Genomic DNA, 23123 nt, shown 5'->3' on the forward strand with positions numbered 1-23123 from the left:
AAATCATTATGCGGAGTAACAATCTCTGATTTTGAAAATTCCTACTAGAAAAAAGTTATGACGTCAAAATATCTCCGCCAATGGAAATCGCCTAAAAAAATATCTCAAACTAGGCAAGCTTTTTGAATTCTGTTTGCAGGAATCGAACAGGGTATTAGCAGATGACTTACTGCACATATGATGCATCACGATGACGTCATATCAATTTTTATGACGTCATTCCTATTTTTTGACATTTTTTGTTTCACAACCCAGAGTTTTCATCGGATCTTCGTGAAACTTGCCATGTATATGCAGAAAGCCCACGCGCAGGCAGTAACCATCTCCGATTTTGGAAATTCTTCCTAGAAAAAAAGTTGACGTCATAATATCGCCGCTAATGGAAATCGCCTATACCATTATCTCCGAAACTAGGCAAGTTGTTTGAATTTTGTTTGCGGGAATCAAGCCGGACATTAGTACAGATAATTTATCACAAACCTGATACATCACAATGACATAATATTCGTTTTTATGACATCATCATTAAGAGCACGAGGATCTTAGCTCATTCGAGCTTGTTTATCCCAATCCGTCCACAACTTTTTAAGATATCCTGCACACAACCAAACAAACAAACAAACAGACAAACAGACAAACGGAAAAGGGTGACAACATAACCTCCTTCACCATCAGTGGCAGAAGTAAAAATTCTCATATCCAGATCTGCATACAGATCTTCACCAAGATCTCAGCACTTCGTCCTTGTCACACTCCCAACCTGTCCATCAAGGTTAGTCCAAATCTGTTAAGTTTTTGAAATAGCATGCTGGATCTAGTTTTTTTGCCCCTTCACTCAATGGTGAAAGTGTATCGATGGAAACATGATTCTTCAGCTGGGAGCAGAGAGATTGGTCTTAAATCAGGGTTCCCATTTATTTTGAGATGTCTTTTTTAAGGACTTTTAAGGGCTAAAATAACCCCTTTTTAAGGACCACATCCTAGAAATTCCAGAGGTAAATTGAGGTTCAATAGAAATTCCAATAAAATATCATTTTTAGCCGCGTCTCGCGTAGCGAACGTGGTTCTAAGGGAGCCCGGCATTGTTGTTCTTCTTCTTCCTCTTCTTGTTCTTCTTCTTCTGGTGAAGACAAAACCTTTCGGACACGGCTCTTGGACACATTTGTCCTTGTTTAGAATACTAGTGCGAGGAAAATGAAACACCCTTCACCAAATAACAGGAAAATCTGATTTTTATTGACTTTTGAACATTTTCCTGAAATTTAAGGATATTTAAGTACTTAAATTGTACAACTCAGAAATGTACTTTTATGGGTTTTAAGGACCCGTACGAACCTAGTTAATGAACTTCCCCATGGATATCACAGGCCTTGGAACAACGAACAATGTGAGGAATAATAGTTTAATGAGCAAGGTACCAATCTCTGATGGATTCATAGACATGTCATCTCAAAGGAGCAATTTTTTGGAGTGTGTCTTGGTAGAAACGGGAATTAAACGTGAAATGATGATGTGGACCATGGCACGTGATACATGTTTACCTCATATATAGACAATGGTGGTCTGCTCAGAAGAATAACTGTGATTTGTGATTAAAAAAAAAAATGTATCGCATATCGCGATACTTGCAGAATCCAAATAAACAATTTAGTCTAAATAAACAAATGTTTCGTCTCAAGAAATGGATTTTGAAAGCAAGGAAACTACTGCATCCATAACCTGGCCAATTGACCGACGCCTTTTTCAACATTCCACACTATGGCTTGTCCGATAGCTACTTTAAACATTAATGGAGGACGTTCGAATTTACCCACGTTTGAATTTACGTAAAGCTGAAGTTAAGGAGTTTGTATTGAAGAACAATATTGAATTTTTACTCTTACAAGAAACCAGATGTAGCTCCTCCTGTATGAGTGAATGGGAAAGAATGATGAAAGGAAGATGGTCCTTCAGCAGCTTAGAGTGTCCCAGGCACTGGGGTAGCCATCTTTGTACATCCCTCTCTCTGTAATCTCATTGTTGATTTTAATGAAATTATTAAAGGATATTTAATCTCACTCACCTTTACCCTTAATGGTTTTAAACACACAATACTGAATGTCTATGCACCGAGTGACAGTACGGATCGAACTTGTTTTTTTACGCAGTTAGAAACATCCTTCACACACTTAGATTTTAATGGATTTGTTTGTTCAGGAGGGGATTTTAACTGCATGATGGATTCTACCATTGATCGCAATGGGAAAGAGCCTCACCCAGCGAGCAGTAAGCCTCTGACTAGGACTTTGACAACCTTCTCCCTTATTGACATTTGGAGAACTTGTAATCCATCAACACGGCAATATACGTGGTGTCGGTGTTTAGATGGCTGTCTGTCCCTCGCAAGGTAAGACCGTTTTTATATTAATAATGATTTTTTAAATATTGTGACCCACACTAGTATTGTTCCGAGTTGTTTCCTAGACCATCATGTGGTCATACTTCGCATTCACCTACCAATTCGTAACTGAGGTGCTGCCTACTGGAGTTTTAATGTAAGCCTCCTCGAGGACCAATTGTTCTTTGATGCCTTTCATGTTATTTGGAGATCTTTACTCAACGTAAACCCTCCTTTCCCCATCTTGTGCAATGGTGGGACAATGCCAAAGCACAGATAAGATCCTTCTGCCAACAATACGGAGCTTATCAAACTCGACGTGACTCTGCCCTTCAATCCCTGGTTGCCAGAGAAATACTATCTTTGCAATCCAACCTCTCAGTCTCCAATACCGAAAGGACCAACTTTTTGCTCACAAAGAAAAAAAAGCCCTTCTTGCTGGGCTCCGTACAAAGCAAGCCAGGGGAGCTCTGATCCCTCTCCAAATGGAAAATCTGCCTCACTTGCATATTTCCTCCAAGTTTTTCTTCGGACTGGAAGTTCGGAAAAAAAACAAGTCAGCCGATAGCCTCACTAAAGATGAAGGAATGTAGAATAACACACTGCCAAAAAGACATCAGAGTTTCACTCAAGGATTACTTCTCTGAACTCTACGAAGCCAAGAGCACTGATAATGAGATTGTGGAATCCCTGACTTCTTTCCTACCCACCTTATCAGAATCTGCACATCTACAACTCGACAAGGAAATAACTTTGGAGGAACCTCAGGCTGCCCTACATACTCTCCCAACATGCAAAGCCTCTGGTCTGGATGGAATGCCTGTAGAACTTTATAAAACCTTTTGGGACCTCCTGGGACCAGAGTTACATGAAGCTCTGATTGACGGTCTACGATCGAGTTTATTGCCATTAAGCTGTGGCAGAGCTGTACTTACCCTTGTCCCCAAAAGAGGTGACCCTCACCAACCGTGTAACTGGCGTCCTATATCATTGTTTTGCAAGGATTATAAAATATTCTCGAAGGTTCTTACCAACTGGCTCAGACCCGTGATTGGGGAAATTATACACCCTGATCAATCCTATTGTTTCCCAAAAAGAACAATACACGACAATATTTTCATTGAGCGTGATATGATTGATGTCTGCACTCTTGAGGCAAAAAATGTTGGTTTGGTTTTTCTGGAGCAGGAAAAAGCCTTTGATACTGTCGATCACCTCTATCTTTTTTCTGTTTTACGGGGGTTTGGTTTTGGTGGAACTTTTATCTCTTACATACAGCTCCTATATAATAACAATTTTTGTTTACCTAAAGTTCACAATATTTTATGTCAGCCTTCCCAGCAAGTCGAGGCATTCGTCACGGATACCCTTTATCTGGCCTTCTCTATTCCCAAGCAGTCGAGCCTTTGCTCATTCGGTTGCGGATACATCGTCATGGTTTCCTTTCCCAACCAATGGCAAATCCAGTTAAAATAATTGCCTATGCGGATGACCTTTGTGCGGTTATCCATTCAGATGCGGATGTCTCTGCCTTGGTCCACTGTGTCCATGAATTCAGTATGGCAAGCTCCACCAAAGTGAACTGTAAAAAGAGCAAAGCTCTCTATCTTGGTCCACAAAATGGCGCCACTCCTCCAACCCTGCCCGAGCAACTTGAATGGGCATGGGATGGAATTTTTTTATCTCGGCATCTTCCGTGGCACTCAAAATTTCATTCTAAAAAACTTGGAATTTTTAATAAATAAAACTGAGAGGCGGTTACTAAAATGGAAGGAATACTTAGTCAAATCTCATATCGGGGGCGAACCCTTGTTATTAATAATCTTGCGGCGTCAATTCTTTGGCGTATTTTTACGGCGCAACAGCCCCCAGATTTTATTTTTAAAAAACTACAAACCATTTTTATTGACTTCTTATGGGGGGGAGCACTGGCTCTGGCTCTGTGTGCTGAGCCTGCCGATTGCCATGACAAAAAAAGTGATGGCTTTTTGCCTCCTTTCGTTGGGCAGGCTGTTATACAGGGATGTTTCTTGGGAAGCCTTCGCTCACTGCCTGCTTCAGCAGGCAGGGAAACTTTGCTATGATCAGGAACTCTTTCTCATTGACACCAATAAAGTTCACATCAGTGCCCCTGTTCTATAGAAGCATGCTGGAGGCATGGCAGGCAGTCAACGTCCGCCGTGATGACAGTAGCTACTCTCTCAATGTTTGTAAACGACCCAATGTGTTTTAAACCCTATTTTTAAAGGGGTGTGTGGTGACCAAAATTTTATTGATGCTGGATACACCAAGGTTAAACATTTTCGAACTCCTTTTCCTTATAAGTGGAAGCCAGCTGCCAAGGTCGCTGTGGCCACTGGAATTAGGTCCATTCGAGTTATAGGGAGAATATTCTCCGTAATTCTATGCTTTTTCCAGCAGTCCGGGGTAAAATGGACTCCATGGCTGGACTCCACACCTTCGCTCCAACACCCCTTTCCAGCACTTTTACTTCACTTTCAAGGTTTTATCCCTTTTAACTCAATGGAAAAACATACTGTTTATTTTTTGTGTGTTATAGCCCTTGTTCCTGATAGAGCTGCAAAACCACAAGCACACTGGAAGAGGATGCTCTGGGTTACTCCCTCCACTGCAATCCAATGGCTTGTTATGTATAAGACGGCCATTGCCAAGTGCTCTGGAGACTTGCAGTGGTGGCTAGTGCACATTTTACCCTCAAATGTTTTGTCTCATCACATATGTTCTAGTAACATGGAATTGTGTCCTTTCTGTGGTGCTATTGAAAACATTTTTTACATTTTTATTGAGTGCCCAATGTCCCCCCCCCTTTTATCATTTTATCACATGTACTCCGAGGGCTAGGCCTTGTTTTTACACATTGTGTTTTTATTGGGTGGTTGCTAGACTACCCTTATTCTCAGCTTGTCTGTCTGTATGTCTGTCTGTTTGTTTGTATGTAATGGACAGCTCTGGAGGCCAGACGAGTCAACCGATTTTGATGAAACTTGACTGGTAGGTTCATACCAGGATCTAGTTGTATGTTTTTGAGCACCGTTGCTATGGACGCCACCGTTGCCGTGCAACCTGACCTTGAAATTTTTGAAAAAAATCCGAATTTTTTTTTTGAAAAAATAAATTAATTAATTAATTAAAAAAAAAAAATCGGCTTCTGCGCTTTTATGCGCACTATAATCATCCTCTGTCAAAAATTTTCAGCCCGATCCGTCAAAAACTGTATGACTAATATGCAATTATGTTACTATATGCTTTCACCCCAACGTTTGCGTTGGGATTCCCTAACGTAGGGTTAGGGAATCGAACACAAATGATGAATGGACAGTTGCTCGTCATGTTCCTATATGGAGCAACGAACGGCAAAAATGCCATCTTATGTGTTCTCTTATGTACATATTTCAAATTCGCCTTAGTCTAGTGACCATCCATGTCGCCTACCGGCTTGTCTTCGGTTTTAGTATCTCTTATCGATGCAAAAGTGAGTGTCTTTTCGCAAATTACACTGAACAACAAATTTCAAAAAATTTTTTTTACTGGAGATGTGTAAAGTGATTTAGACTAATTTGGGTACGCTGATTTCAAAAATCATAACCGTTTTGCTGTATCACGTCAGGATTTTCAGGAACAGAAATATTCCCATTGCCTAGAAGTCAGGATTTCAATGAAATTTACATATGTCTTTAACATGTCTATTTCGTACAATTGTTGTTAACTTGTGTTATATTTCTTTCTTTCAGATAAAGATGAGTAGGCGTTCCTGTACCAATCATCCTGACAACTTCTGTTATGTCTGTGGTCGGTATACCAAAAAAGATCAACAGCGAAGTATATCTACAGCAGTGAAAATGAAGGCCGCCTACTTTCACTACTTCGGGTGTAAGGTGGGGGACCAAGAACAGAGCTGTGCACCACACATCTGCTGCACAAGCTGTCACACAACCTTGACTCAGTGGTTGGTGGGCAAGCGTGCGAGCATGCCATTTGCGGTGCCCATGATATGGCGTGAGCCGCAAAATCATCATGATGATTGTTATTTCTGCTGCACAAGCATCGCCGGCTTCAACAAGAAGAATAAAGGTCACATCAAGTACGCTGACTGCGTCTCTGCTCGTAAACCTGTGCCTCATGATGACGAGAACCCCGTTCCAACACCTCCAGCTGATCAGAACATAGCTGTAAGCAGTGGTGAAGAGGATGGTGATGATGAACCTTTTGAACCTGACACTCAAGAATCACACCTTCTGAACCAGGGAGACTTAAATGATCTTGTAAGAGATCTCTCGCTGTCAAAGGCGAAGGCAGAGCTGCTTGGATCAAGGCTGCAGCAGTGGAATCTACTTGAACCTAACACCAAGATATCCTTGTTCAGAGCACGTCACAGAGACATGGCTGAGTTCTTTGAGATGGAAGACACGATGACATTCTGCAGTGACATCAACGGTCTGTTGAAAGAACTTGGGTGTGATCACGATCCTGCAGACTGGCGCCTCTTCATCGACTCGGGGAATAACAGCTTGAAGGCTGTTTTGCTCCACAATGGCAACGAGAAACCATCAGTCCCACTGGCTCACGCGTTCGGCATGACAGAGACCTATGAGACTATGCGGCAGCTGCTTGATTCCATCAAGTACAATGACTTCAACTGGCACATCTGCGGAGACTTGAAAAGGGTGGCGCTGTTGTTAGGGCTGCAGTCAGGCTACACGAAATACATGTGCTTCCTTTGTCTCTGGGATAGCAGAGACGACAAGAATCACTGGACGAAGAAAGATTGGGAAAAGCGAAAAGAGCATGTACCTGGTCGACACAACGTGAAGCATGTCGCCCTTGTCGACCCAGCCAAGGTTTTCCTTCCACCACTCCACATAAAGCTCGGCTTGATGAAAAGTTTTGTACGGGCAATGGATCTGAATGGGCGTGGGTTTTTATACCTCAAGGAAAAGTTTGGCAACACCTTGTCGGAGGCCAAGATCAAGGCTGGTGTCTTTGTTGGACCGCAAATCCGACAGATTATGAAGGACGAAACTTTTCCGACAACTCTAAACCCCAAAGAGCTGGCAGCGTGGAGGAGCTTCAAAGCTGTGACGGACAACTTCTTGGGGAACGAGCGCGCGGACAACTATGAAGAAATAGTGCAGCAGCTGCTGGAGTCCTTCAGGAAACTTGGCTCCAGGATGTCCCTGAAAATCCATTTCCTACACCAGCACCTGAACTTCTTCCCTGACAACTTGGGAGCAGACTTGGACGAGCACGGCGAGCGATTCCACCAAGAGATTTCACTCATGGAGACGCGTTACCAAGGGCGGCACAACCCGAACATGATGGGCGATTTCTGCTGGTTCCTGCATCGTGAAACTGACACAGAGCAGCACAAATGCAAAGCCAAATGCCTAAAGCATTTTTAATTACATTCTAGTGGAGTTTTTCTGTAATTTCTATAATTTTGAAGCATTCATGATGAAATAAATGAATAAATGAATTTTTGTAAATTTCATTGAAATCCTGACTTCTAGGCAATGGGAATATTTCTGTTACTGAAAATGCTGACGTGATACAGCAAAACGGTTATGATTTTTGAAATCAGCGTACCCAAAGTAGTCTAAATCACTTTACACATCTCCAGTAAAAAATTTTTGTTGTTCAGTGTTATTTGTCTTCCGAGGCTAAACTCGCTATCTCCCTGGCAAAGAAGCATAAAATGCAAAATAGTGATAATTCTGATGATGATGTAGTTAATCTTTTTAAAGCCTTAGTCACATCACGTTTGCACTTTGAATTTCAACTCAGTGATTTTACCGAAGTGGTGTGTGAAGGAATCATTATGTAAACTTGTTGATGGCGCCCTTATAGTTAATTTATTATTTTGCCTAGTTTTTATGCACAACTTCTTTCCTCATTTTAACTTTGTACAATGTTCGGCTTTGGTTTCTGATTTTCTTGTGCACAATGATTCCTGGAAATAAAGAGGAACAAAATGTCAAATCTCACAATCTCGCTCTCTCTCGCTCTCTCCTCATATTCTTCGTATTCCCATCAGTGAAGCGACGGGTGGTATTTGCTAGTTGTAAATATACTATGAACCTGGATTGTGTGATTGCAATGAGTATCGATATAACCTCGTTTCCAAACAGCGTTGTGTGGTGTACGGAAAAGAGGAACTCAAAGTTGCTGGTTCAAATGAAATTGGGCTGAAGGAGAACCAGTACAGAGTATATGGATTTAAACCTCCTGCTACAAAAGCTAGTTTCCTGATAATTATCGTCACATTCGGCTGGTCAGTAACAACACAGGTCACTCAGTAAGACCTTCATGGAGAAGGTAATCTTTCTGCCCTGTCTCTCTGCAGGTGGTGCCAGTGCAAACTTTGTGGTTAAATTTTAATGCTTTTAGGGAGAATTTAGAAGGGCACTAAAATGTGCCCTTCTAAATTTTCATGGCAGTATATGAACATTCCTTTCACGAAAATTCATGTGGGAGATGTCTGTGTGTGACATATATATATATATATATATATATATATATATATATATATATATATATATATATATATATATATATATATATATATATATATATATATATATATATATATATATATATATATATATTTCTCAACCGTAATGTTCGCATGCTTTGAGAATCAGTTTTAGAGCCACACCATGGAGTTAATAGTACAGGCATTTTAGCAGAAATATTTGGTCAACCTCACACAAATTGCAACAAAAGCAAACTCAACAGATTTTGGTTCCTGGATATGTCCTCAGTGACAGAGAAAAGTCCTAAAGAATCCTAAAGGGGAAGTCCTGAAATCATGGAAATCCAATATGGCCGCCACCCGGCTTCGACGAAAATGAGAATATTGTAAAGATTGATATTTTAATATGTAAATATGTTTTTCTGCATTCTAATTGTTTCTAGTTATGGTCAGTATATTGATATACAAGAATAATTATAAAAAAGTGAAATATATTGAGGGTAAAAGAAAAAATTATAGCTTTTTTATCCAAAAATGTCAATATTTTTTCCCGAAAAAATACTTTGACTTGAGAAAGTTTGTTCATATAAGAACATATGTATCCCCAGGCATACATACTATATTTCCAGATACAGGGACATTAGTATTATCCTCTGGTGAAAGAATTAACACACAATATTAATTTTTATTGAATTTATTTCCATTTGCCTCCCCCGACCCCCTTAATTTGAAATATGTGCACTTTGTGCATATTCGGTCCAAACAAAGGATAAACGCCTGGCTATAGCCAATACATTAATAGGATTAAGACAAATTATGATTTTAAATACCATAGCTATGTTTATTTGTTAATATAACATAGTCAGTTCAAACTTTAAAACAATTATACTAATTCTGGATTTTTATTTTCAGTCATGGAGGGACCTGAACGGTGTGGCATCTGCAAACAGGAGGGAGGAGGCCCATCAGCTTCAACTCTAACAGAAAAGGGGTGTTCAGCCATCAACCAGGCCAGCAGTGCAAGGAAAGACAGCATTCACACTGTACCTGGGGAAAGGGTGCACAAAGACTGCCGGCGTATATACTGCAACCCACATCAGATAGCCAAGGATACCAGGAAAGAAGAGTAAAAGTCCAGTACAAGCAGTGATAGACATGTACTTAGGTCATCTGAGGAGGGGTTTTCTTTCAACACTGATTGCCTTTTCTGTGGTAAACCAGCCAAGTTTGGGAGGAAGCGGAAGACGCAGGATGTGCTTCAAGTAAAGACAATTGAATTGAAGGACACGCTCCTGGCAATATACCGCGAACGAGCCGATGTTTGGTCAGATGCTGTGAAGGCACGGATTCTGCATGTGCATGACTTGCACGCAGCAGATGCAATTTACCACCAGACATACAGTGTTAACTTTCGCACAAACAGATACCAATAGCTCAGATGACGGACACCGAATAATCCAAGAGGACAAAGCTTGGACGGCCTCAAGGTGATGAGAAGACAGCAGCATTCTTGCAAGTGGCAAGATATATTGAGGAAAATGATGATGAGCAGATCACCATCAATGATCTCATTGACCTCATGACAGAAACTGGCAGGCACTAACTACGAAGCATACAGCTACACCCACATGAAGGCGAGGCTGTGGGAACACTTTGGTGACAGGATAATCCAAACAGCGATCAACGGCAAGCTGAACGTGGTCACCTTCAGAACAGCCAGGGCAGTGCTTCAGGAATATTACAACAACCAGCAGCAGGAAAAAGACACTACTGAAGAGAATATCAAGCTTGTACAGGCCGCTGCCAAACTCATCAAAGAAGACATTAAAACCATTGAAACATCCCATGAAGTCTACCCATGTGGTGATGACCTGCAATCGCAAGAGGCTGGCATTAAATACTTACCAGATACTCTGCTGGTACTGCTTGAAGGACTGTTTGTGGGAAAGAAAGATGGTGTTAAAGTGGCTTCAATTGGGCAAGCCATAGTGCAGGCAAATAGACCCAGAGTCTTACTGGCACCACTGCAGGTTGGGTTGGGTGTGCAGCTATATCACCACTTCGCATCACGATTTCTCATTGACTCCCTTCATCATCACGGGTTCTGCTGTTCATATGAAGAGGTGCATGAGTTTGAACGAAATGCTGCTCAGTTACATGGAACAAACATCCCTAACCTGACAGCAGAGTTTGTGCAGTATGCAGCTGACAATGTGGACCATAACATTCGCACACTGAATGGCCATGGCACATTCCATGGCATGGGGATGATTGCCGCCGTCACCCCTGGAACCAGATAAGGCCGGCCAATACCCAGGGCTAAGGTGACGTCTCGTGATGTCACAATGGTTGGAAGGGTGCAGATACGGTACCACGAGGAAGAAAGTCATGGGATGACAGCAATGATGTCCCAGAAACTTGTCAACCTAAAAGCCCAGAACTGCTCTGAAAATCTTGATGTTCGGTGGAAGACATCCATCTTGTTTGGGTCCCCCAGACCTGCATGGTCAGGAATGATGCAATTCATACATAAGGGTGACCACCCTGGCAAGGTGGCTATCATGTTTCTGCCCATGATAGACAACAACTCGAGTGACAGCACATGCATATACTCAACCCTGATGTTTGTCAGTGAACATGCACGATGCCATGGTGCCACTCCAGTAATCACCTTTGATCAGCCCCTCTGGTGGAAGGCCCTCATGATCATCAACTCGGAGCCTATGGGAAGTGATCTGAAAGGGATTGTCCTACGCTTGGGCGGCTTCCACGCAGAGATGAGTTTCCTCGGATGTATTGGACACCTCATGGTGTCATCCGGGCTTCAAGAACTGATGGAGTTGATATATGCACCCAATGCAGTGATTCATATGTTTAGTGGCAAGGCCATTGTCCGCGCAGTTTGCACACACCTAATTGTTGATGGTTGATGTCTTGCTGTTGACAAATGTGCTCAATGCACCTCTACCATGCCTACCTGAAACATCAGACAGCAATGGGAATGAAGATCTGGACTTAGCCGAAGCAGCTGCCAGGCCACTACATGACCAGCATACAGATCTAAACAATAATCCAGACTTCAACGAAGCTTGTACCCTCTATGAGAAGCTGATGGCTGGGACAGTGTCTGTGGAAGAAGTATGCAAGTCTGACATCTTGAAACGAATCAAAGACCAGCTTCAGAAGCATGCTGAGTCTGCAAAGATATCTTCTAGAACTTCAGCGCTCTGGGTTCAGTATATGGACATGCTAGACATTCTACGCAAATACATCCGGGCAGAGCGCACTGGGAACTGGGCACAACATCTACAGGCCATCCGGGAAATGTTGCCTTACCTGGCAGCCTCGGGCCACAACCTGAATGCCAAATCTGCGAGGGTGTATCTGCAGCAGATATCCAACCTCAAAACTCAACATCCCAATGTCCAACAACGTTTTGATGAGGGGTTCCATGTGGTTCGACAAAGTGATCGCCTGCAGGTCTTTCATCTAACAAGTTCTGATGAGAAGTTTGAAGACCAGCGGGGGGCTCACACGAGGGCAAGGAATGACAGAGCAACAACGGCTGGTATGGCGACTATCAATGCATGCCTGTGCAGAAATAAACCAGGCAATGCAGGAGCTCACAGGTGTGAACTACAACATTGGAGAGCAGAAGAAGGACATGACCAAGGCAAGACAATGTCATGACTGGAAGGACACACTATCAGCTCTTCAGTATTTACAGGAACGGAATCCATTCAGTAGTGATCCACATCTGAGGAACATTGCCACTGGAGTTCTTGCACACCCCACCATCAACGTCGATACAGCACATGATGAAGAAGCCAAAATATTGAAATCTATGGATGGGAAAACACCTGCCGAGTACACATTTAAGAGGAGAGACCAAGTTGTCACCCTCGGCATGAAGTCATCTGTCAAGATTGATGGAGAGCAAGTCCAGGTTGACCCACAACTCCTCTTCCAGAGACTGATCACTGTTGCACAGACAGCAGAAGAACTGGAGTCGGCCTTCAAACATGAACTGTACAGCTATCTACCAGCCCTCTTTGATTCCTCTCTTCAGCTCCGAGAAGCACACAAGCCAGTCTTTGCTGATGCCATCTGGGATCTTCTTGGATCCGATGTCCCAGCCAATATCCCCAATAATGGGCAACAGTATGTTTTGGATGGCGGGGCACTTGTTCAAGGCATTCCATGGTCTCGTGGATCTACATACAGTAACATATGCCACCAGTACACTGATTATGTAACGAAGAAGTACGGAGATGCCATAGTCGTGTTTGATGGTTATGAGAGTACCAACACGAAGGACATGACACACCAGAGACAGTCTAAAGGGAATGCTGGTACTACTGTGACATTTACAGCTGACATGTGTCTCACAATGAAGAAGGAACAGTTTCTTGCCAATAGGCAGAATAAACAGCGATTCATTTTTATGTTGAGTGAAGAGCTTCAGAAGAACTGTAAGACACACCATGCCTCAGGGGATGCTGATCTCCTGATTGTACTGAAGGCCGTGCAATCTGCTACTGTCACCAACACTGTTAGTTGGTGATGACACAGACCTCCTCGTCCTCCTATGCTACCATGCAAGCTTAGAATCCCATGACCTCTTCTTTTGTCCCGAGCCAAAGAAGAACACGAAGAAGCCTCGCATCTGGAACATCAAGGCTACAAAGAAAATGATTGGTACAGACATATGCAAGCACATACTGTTTCTACAAGCAGTTCTTGGGTGTGACACGACATCTCGTCTTCATGGGATTGGAAAGGGAGCTTCCCTCAAAAACTTCAAAGCAAACAACACATTCCGTGAGCAGGCCAAGGTTTTTGATACATATCCAGCTTCCATATGTGATCTGGCAGATGCAGGAGAAAAACTTTGGTGATAATCTACAACGGAAAGTCAACTGACACCCTGGACACCCTCCAGTATCAGCAGTACTGGGACAAGGTGGCTTCGAGCTCCTCTCACGTGCAGCCACAGACGTTACCAACAACATCAGACGCAGCAAAGTATCACAGCCTGCGCGTGTATCTGCAAGTCTAAGAATGGAAGTGATGTGCAGATGAACTTCTTCCGACAGACTGGCGTTGGCAGAAGTGCGACGAGGGTTTTGTGCCACTTCAGACATCAATAGCTCCAGCTCCTGAAAAGATGTTACGTGTTATGAGGTGCAACTGCCAGGCTGAATGTCGTACCATGAGATGCACATGCAAGAAGCACAACATTGAGTGCACTCCAGCTTGTGGAAACAGCAGGGGCTCTGGCTGCACAAACACTCCATGTGACAATGATGAGGATGATGACGACATTGTCGAGTTCTAACTTTAATACGCCTGATTTTTCTCAACATGTATAGTAAGTTTATAATGGATGTAGTTTCTGAGTTTTATGCGAATTTTCATTTTCATTTTCATTTCGAAACCTTCGTCAGGTAGATGTGATTGCCCTGAGTGGAATTGTGAATTTTGTCATGTTTCAATGATTTACATAATTATATTGTATTGCCATAGACTTGATTTCATCTTGTGTCTTCAACGTTTCTTTTTTTTTTGTCCAGGAGCCAAATAAAAATGAGTATCAGGTAAAAAAAAAATTTTCGGGACAAAATATTGACATTTTTGGACAAAAAAAGCTCTAATTTTTTATTTTACCCTCAATACATTACACTTTTTAAAAATAATTATTCTTGTATATCAAAATACTGACCATAACTAGAAACAATTAGAATGCAGAAAAACATAAATTTACATGTTAAAATATCAATCTTTACAATTTTCTCATTTTCCCCGAAGCCGGGTAGTGGCCATATTGGATTTCCATGATTTCAGGACTTTCCCCCCCCTGGAGGATCCCTTAGGACTTTTTTCTGTCACTGAGGACATATCCAGGAATCAAAATCTGTTGAGTTTGCTTTTGTTGCAATTTGTGTGAGGTCATCCGACATTTTGCCTGGACTATAAGGAGAAGGCTCCTCGGCCTGTAAATATGGTAAAAGTAGTTTCGTGAGAAAAATCACATTCACCTCACCATTACATTTCTAACATGGAGGGTTGTCCATGAAAAATACGAGACAAACTGTCCAAAGACAAAGGGGTTCCAATAGTTACGTACATAGTGGAGCGCAGTTCCATTCCCCTCTGTTGTATCCCAAGCAAACACATTCAAGCATGTAACGACCCATCTCATGAGGCTTGCGCCACTTATCGCCAATCTTATACGATTGTCCATCATCATGGCAGCGATCTGTTAGGTCGGGTGAAAAACATTATTCACATTGTTGGAAAAGCAGATCATCACCTATTCCAGTTTCAATTCAAATCGAATCAAAGGCTTAGGAGAAAATTATAAATTTATTTATGGGCATTGCCTGAAATCAAATCGATGTTCGAAAAACTTACTGGCGATGGTGCAGCTGATGCGCCCACGTCCTTCACCCAGACAGGTACAGTCCCATATCATGCCATCCTTGGGCCTTTCCCATGTGTCACCAACATGATGTCGCCCAGCAGTGTATCGATCAAAGCATGATTCCTCTGCTGGGAGCAGAGAGATTGGTCTTAATGGATAATACAGGTTGTTTCAAGGATAATACAGGCCTTAGAATAATGAACAATGTGAGGAACAATAGTTTAATTAGTGGAAAAAGTCAATGGCCTATTCCAGCAGGGTGCGATTTGTAAAATTTCCAGTGAGGGGGATAAAATTGACAGACATCATCGTTTTTTAAAATTTTGTTGCTCCTGACTTTTACAACTTACAAGCTATGTATAACCATAACAATAGTGACATAAAGCTAAAAAGTCACATTACAATTTAAAAATATGCCTAATAGCAAGGGTACCCAGCATTGCAGGGCAATGTGGGGTCCCTCCTACTCTTTTCTCTCCTTCCTCACATCTCCTCCCACACTCCTCCCTCCAGACTTCCACCCATTACTCTTCCTCCTCCCAACCCAGCTCCTCACTGCATCCTCATACCCATCCCTTCCGCTCCCTCTCCCTCCTCCCACAAAGGAATTTTCACAGGATTTTTAACCATGTTTGGGAAAAATAAGTAATTAAAATAAAAACCCACTTTTGATTCCTATCAACCTCGAACTTGCCTCGTCACCTCTGAAAGCCTACCACGTGTCGTGTCGAAATCTGCCCTTCAACAGACAAATGCATCGATACGGACGAAAGAAGTCATGGTCTCGATGTTCATCATTGTCCATCATCATGTCATGGTATCAATGTTCAAACTCATCGTCATGCAATAAATCTGGGCTGTGTTCAGGTCCCAAGTTTCTTGGGGAGTGCTTGCCAAGTGACTTAAGCACTCCATTCAAACCTGATAAGGAATGGCTGGCTTGGTAAGCGCTGGCTAGCTGCTTGGGAACTGAACACGCCCCTGGACATCTCGACAGTATACAGAACTTGGAACAGCCAATAAGATTAGTAATTCACTGGCATTTGCCTGGAGCCAAATGCTATTTGTCTTCCATTTTTCAAATCGACCCTGACCAACACAGCCCACAATGAATGCGGCCTGCTCGTGGCTAGGCCTAATGTCGGTTTCATTATGGCCGATCCTTTAATCTATGCTGCTGGGGCTACCTTCCTTATGAGGTACTCCCCTCCTCCCCCCAGCAGGTAACTCGCCAGGTGAATCTTCAAGTTGGTTATTCTCTGGTTATTTTTTTTAAAGCTGCAATTGATGTTTGTGGTCTCCATTTTTTTTTTCCTGTATACACCATACACACTGACACTGTCCAGTAAGTTTTTTTTTATTTTTTTAATGTTGGATCGAACTGCAGCATCGTAATTATGATGACATAGACGATTTTAATTGGTTAATTTCTTGTGCTTTGTCACGTGCAGTTTTGTCAGGTGATAACGAAAAAGTGGAATCCCATCGGAACCCACTTTGTACAGCCCAAAAGCATGATCCGGATCCAGTGAAACCAAACTCCATTGTATATTTTAAAATCATGTTTACCACTATGTCTTGCTGATCTGAAATCATGTTTACAACGATGTCTTGCTGATCTGAAATCATGTTTAGCACGATATCTTGCTGATCTTAAATCATGTTTACCACAATGTCTTGCTGATCTTAAATCATGTTTACCACGATGTCCGACTGATCTTAAATCATGTTTACAACGATGTCTTGCTGATCTTAAATCATGTTTACCACGATGTCCTGCTGATCTTAAATCATGTTTACCACGATGTCCTGCTGATCTTAAATCATGTTTACCACGATGTCCTGCTGATCTTAAATCATGTTTTCCACGATGTCCTGCTGATCTTAATTCATGTTTACCACGATGTCCTGCTGATCTTAAATCATGTTTACCATGATGTCCTGCTGATCTTAAATCATGTTTACCACGATGTCCGACTGATCTTAAATCATGTTTACAACGATGTCTTGCTGATCTTAATTCATGTTTACCACGATGTCCTGCTGATCATATATCATGTTTACCACGATGTCCTGCTGATCTTAATTAATGTTTACCACGATGTCCTTCTGATCTGAAATCATGTTTACCACGACGTCCTGCTGATATGAAATCATGTTTATCACGATGTCCTGCTGATCATAAATCATGTTTACCACGATGTCCTGCTGATCATAAATCATGTTTACCACGACGTCCTGCTGATCTGAAATCATGTTTACCACGATGTCCTTCTGATCTGAAATCATGTTTACCACGACGTCCTGCTGATCTTATACGTTTGTGTGGTTAGAACAAGCTTTATAAAATCATTTCGTGCTCAGAAAGGATGCAAACATTTGTTTTTATCATTTTAAAATGTTAGACGTTAAAACTTCACTCATTCAATCACCATTAATACAAAATCTTTTGACGTTGGGGATAAAATTGTCCTCCACTCACTCCCCTACCTGGGTGAGTAACAGGATCAAATGCATCAAATCAAATGCAGTAACAGGAATTAAAAAAAAGGACAGAGGCAGGAAAATACTCCCCCCCCCCCACCCTTCGTAAAATCGCCCACTGTATTCCAGATTAGAATGCAGATCCAAAGCGCAAATCAAAATTCAGATGATAAGTCATGTGAGGTAGTCTCTATCTATAAAGTTAATGGTTTAACCATTATTTCCCCATTGTGGGTTTATCCTTTGCCCTGGCTTTGATGTATTTGTTGATAAACCTTTGTTTCTCGGTAAATTGAAGTTATATTCTGAGATTATCAAAAAGACAATGTAACCTGAAAATTGACTTGAAAAACATTCCTTCTTTTGGAAATAAATATATTATTGGTTTGAAAATAGCTTCGGGATTGACAAAATAAGTGAGTAATGAACATCGTCATGAATGAACAGATGTTTCCTTGTAGTGGTCATTGTCTGAAAGAAGATGTGTTAGTTTGGGTGTTCAAAGGTTTATACAATAAAGATATTCACAAGAGTCCAAGGCATGCCAATGCGTTTTGTTTTTTAATGCATAAATTTACATAAGTATGAGGAAATATATTGTCGTGTTCAGACCGATTAACACAGGCCTGGACGGATAGCCGAACGGTTTTCACTCGGAGGTGAACAGCCGAGATTCTTGGAGGTTATGGCGAGCACGGGACAGAAGGCGGCAAAGACACGTACTTTGGGAAGAACACGGGTTTATCCTCAAACTCACGAGTAAACGAACACAAGTAAATTGAACAAATGATGGTTTAAAAAACATAAATCAACGAGTTATAATGAAAATAAACCAAAGGGCGATAATGAAAAGTGAAATGAAACTAAATCCTAATTTGAGACGTCTCCGCTCAGTCACAAACACAGACAAGGGGAAAGATAAAAATATAAGAAAATCCTCCCTTTATACCGGTACTCAGTTTTGTTTCCAGTGATGACCTCACAGTCGTCGAGCCTCGAAGCCACTGCACGGGAAATGCACAAAAATGTCATGAAGTCGCTCTCTGCGGCCATGTACGTGAGGTAATTAGCACGGCCTTCAATGCCAGGGCCCACAAACCGCCATACAGTTTCTTCTCACAATTGAGATTGCCACACCACTCCGCTCACAGCAAATGGTGCCATCTTCTTCCTCGAGCATACAACAGGAGACTGCTGAGTTATTTCCAAGAAACATGCTCCTCTTCTCCTCTCAGTTAATGGCTAGCATCTTGTTCCAGCACGCGAACAAATTCACACAACGTGAACAATTAGAATCGTGCAGCCCTCTTGTCCGTGTCGAGGAGAAGCAAGCCAGCTATCCTCTGTGTTCTGACTAATCAAGCTCTCTCTGACATTACACCAACCAATGATAAGCCCCGGGGATGTGGCTTGCCGGTACGAAGCCGGGAAGGCGGTATTTTTGCCTGCTCAGAAATGTACAGATTCCATCGGCAGCTGGGTCAGCAGTTGTTGTAGTTTTTGTAAAACACGTTTTTTCCCGGCCTTGTAAATGCAAAAACGTAGGAAAAGGTCACAGGGGGCAATCATATACTGGGAAAAACTAGCCTTAAACCCTACCTAGTTAATGCAGCACCAACCCCACATGGTCACACATACACAATCTTAAGCTCACTGTTTTCCCTACTTAATTTATATTGAGATGCCTCTTACTCGTCCACAGACCATGCCATGCCATGCAATCCTACATTTGATATTGTTGCGAATTTTCGCGCCCCCCCGGCGTGCGATCGGCCGTTCGACTCGAATGGCAGCCGCCTCGCCCACCGGAACGGACAATTCTGTCGTGACCCTCTCGGACCAACGCCGGGAGCTAGTCAGGGGTGGGGTTTAACCTCACCACGATCGTGCCAATTGCCCACCCGTGCAGGATAGGGTCGCTCGCCAAATTCGATCTGCCTAAGTACCTGTGCGAATGGTCGACCGGGCGATCGCACCTCGCCGCAGGCCGACTCTGGACACGAACCACTTCAGCGGTCCATTCTGTGCTACAGTGATAACCGAGCGGTGTTATCGTCGGCCTCAACCGTTCCGATTAATTACCGAGCGTATTAAGCCCACTACGAACCATTTACGTGAAGCAGGATGGAGGGTCAATAAAGAAAAGACGAAGCGAAACGGGAAAACAGTTCACACAATGCACATGTATTACGCGACACATGGAAAGCACACATATACAGCCAAACAGTCAAAATGCACATGTAGCAGTTAAAACAAAAGAAACAACGACGCAGAGTTACTACCGACTACGCGCACACACGGCAACACTTATACAGTTCTACTTTACAGACGGCTCCAACACACATTTACTCAAAAGCAAAGGAAAGAAGCCACCCTCATAGACAAGGGGGCAGATGGGCCTGTAGGCCAATATGCGCGCGTGACCTGAAGGAGCGGCCAGGTCCGTGAGACCGGGTGGGTCCTTCCCACGTCCTCGTGACGCGTTGGTGGACGAGCCGCAGATATGGCCGCGTGGCTGTGCCCCGACTCCGCGCTCCTTGGCATGACGTTTGGAGTGGGGTGGGAACGGGGCCCCCTTGTTGCACTATCTCAGCGCGGGGGAAAGGGGGAATTGTTGATGCCCTGGGGGAGGGAGAATGGCTGGCTGGCTTGGGTCCCACGACCAGCGATCTCACACCGCGACCTCGTCGCCGACCGCCATCCTTCTCGCCTCGGACCCGAGCTCCTTGGCCTCTTCCCACAACTCTCCTCAGCCGACTGCAAAACCCAACTCGATGCCTTCGCCACCCGACTCCACTCTCTGCCACACCGATGACTCGACTCACTCTGCCCTGCCGACACACAGTGCTACTGCCACACTCTGCCGCTGCTGCCACACTCTGCCGCTGCTGCCACACTCTGCCGCTGCTGCCACACTCTGCTACGATTCGCCTTGCGCTCGCCATTTTATAGGCTGGCAGGAGAAAACAATATACAAATATCCGGATCAGGATGACCTCGGGGGCGGAGCCCCGCTCGCCCATTGGATGGAGGAAAAGTGGCCGTGAACCTCCCCTGATCCTAGAATTTGCATATATTGATTTCACACAGACGCGCCTGGAGGCGGGGCCAAGCCGCTCTGCGCTTGCTAATTGGACGGATCAGAAGTAGGCGTGTAGCGTTCTTGATCCAAATTCTCCCTCGGAAAGGCCGCTATTTGCCTCGCGGCTCGGTGTGTATCGCTAAACGAGCCCAAGACAGCCCGATGCTCAGTGTTCACAGGTGGTGCAGGAATTGTCATAGAAGGAGAGAGGTGAAGGTGGTGGAGGGTTTATCGGTGGTGGTTTGATGGTTATGGTGCCGTTTGGGAATGACGGTGATGCGATGTTTGCGGGATCGAGTTGTGAAAGTAAAGGTCATGGCTGTTGGTGTTGTTGTTGTTGTCTGAGGGTTGGAGCATGGTTGTAGTTGGTGACGATGGCTGGCGTGGTGGTTAGGGTGGTTGTTGTGTGATGGCGGTTGAGACGTGGTTGGTTCAAAATAAAGATAGAACAGAAAAACGGCTATCTCAAAGCGTCGCAGCTCGAATGAATCACAATAAAATCCCTCGAGACAACGGATTTGGGGCTAACTACACATGTACTTAGAGATATCTCACCTACGGGCCCTTCATGGTGTAATGCGAATTTCCACAGCCGTAACAATATGTAATTCCTCCATCAGCCCCTGCAGACACAACACCCCCCCCCCCAATCCTCCAAAACTTCAAGCACAACCTCAATGGGGAGATACCAGAGAACCAGGCCAGTCACAGGAACTGTGTCAACAACATTTTTTGAGAGAGGCAGCAGGATCGATGCATGCATCCTCCTCCAGGATCTGGTAGACCCAAAGTTCTCACATCCATTCCCAGAAGCCTGCATCCTCTTCCAGGATCTGATCTTCCTCCAGGATCTGGGAAACCCAAAGTTCTCACATCCACTCCCATAAGCCTGCATCTTCCTCCAGGATCTAGCAGACACAAAGTTCTCACATCTACACCCAGAAGCCAGCATCCACCTCCAGGATTTGATCCTCTTCCAGGGTCTGGTAGACCCAAAGTTCCCTCATCCACTTCCACAAAAACTGTGGCCACAGCTAAAATCCAGGCAGACATTCCCACAACCCAGTGAACCCAGGTAAAAATGTATCTCTTGGGTGTGCCAGGATGAGGACGGAACAAAGCCATGAATGGCTGAATTACAACGAGCATGATGACTATGATTCCCAGGTATGCATGGACGCCGGCAACAGTACTCCACCATCCACGATAGACAAAAGCCAGACAAACAGCCACTCTGGTTAATGCAAATGCCATCACCATAGCTGTCCTTCGGATCTGGAACCAAACGTTTTGGAAGCACAGCTGTTGAGTGGGTCAGGTGAATCGGTAAAATCAGGCCACAAGGATTCCAAAACTGACCAGGACCAACCGCACTGTCACCACCAGAGTCACGTGTGTTTTGAGGTCCAGTGGTCCATGTCTGCCAACCATCTCAACTGGTGGTCCAGTTGGTATGATGGGGTAAGCCACCAAAGGCTGGCGGTCATGGTGGTGTGCCATTCTATTATGGGCATATCAATCAGCCAGAAAAATAAATGAGGGCTCTGCCAAATCTTTCTCCTGATTTGCCTCTTGGTAAGTGTTCATTAGCTTTGCCACTGGAGATGAAGGAGGTTATGTTTTCAACCCTCTCTGTCTGTTTGTCTGTTGCATGGTCGCGAGACTACCGTTATTCTCAGGTTTTCCATCTGTTTGTTTGTATGTAATGGACAGCTCTGGAGGCCAGAGGAGTCAACCGATTTTGATGAAACTTGACTGGTACGTTCATACCAGGATCTAGTTGTATGCTTTTGAGCACCGTTGCTATGGATGCCACCGTTGCCTAGCAACGGGACTTTGAAATTTTTGAAAAATCCTTTAAAAAAATAAATCTAAAGTCAAAAATCGGCTTCTGCGCTTTTGTGCGCCCTATAATCAACATATTTATCAAAAATTTTCAGCCCGATCCGTCAAAAACTATGACTAGTATGCAATTATATTGCGACCACACGTCGCCTACCGGCTTGTCTGTTTATTTATCTGTCTGTGTGCAGGATATCTCAAAAAGTTGTGGATGCATCCAGATTATATTTAGTGAACATGTTTGGTGTGTAACAAGGACGACCTGATTAGATTTTGGTGAAGATCCGGATCTGGATACGATAATTATTTAATTTTTAAAGTGATTCTTCACCTCTGAGAGATAGGGCCAAAAATGATACATCGCATTTTTCAAAAATATATTGGGCCTGATGTGTTCTCGTGAATCAGGCATTATGTGGTGGAG

The 23123-nt window shown here is 43.4% G+C and overlaps 1 protein-coding gene across 4 annotated transcripts in view; it reads right to left on the reverse strand.

The window, feature by feature from the left end:
- LOC147031599 (uncharacterized) overlaps positions 1 to 23123 on the reverse strand; it is a 595949-nt gene that overhangs the window by 527918 nt on the left and 44908 nt on the right. For 2 of the 4 annotated variants that reach the window (XM_085865857.1, XM_085865848.1), the window contains 2 exons: positions 15282 to 15416; positions 14995 to 15126 (listed from right to left, as the gene is read on the reverse strand). In XM_085865857.1, the coding sequence (XP_085721983.1) occupies positions 14995 to 15126; positions 15282 to 15416 (267 nt within the window). Of the gene's footprint in view, positions 1 to 14994; positions 15127 to 15281; positions 15420 to 23123 lie in introns of all 4 variants that reach the window. The other 2 variants (XM_085865859.1, XM_085865840.1) reach the window with 1 other exon arrangement.

Source organism: Eptatretus burgeri, chromosome 2 (genome assembly GCF_056783735.1).
Source record: "Eptatretus burgeri isolate ZD-2024b chromosome 2, Ebu_testis_v1, whole genome shotgun sequence".
In the NCBI taxonomy this organism is placed as follows: domain Eukaryota; kingdom Metazoa; phylum Chordata; class Myxini; order Myxiniformes; family Myxinidae; genus Eptatretus; species Eptatretus burgeri.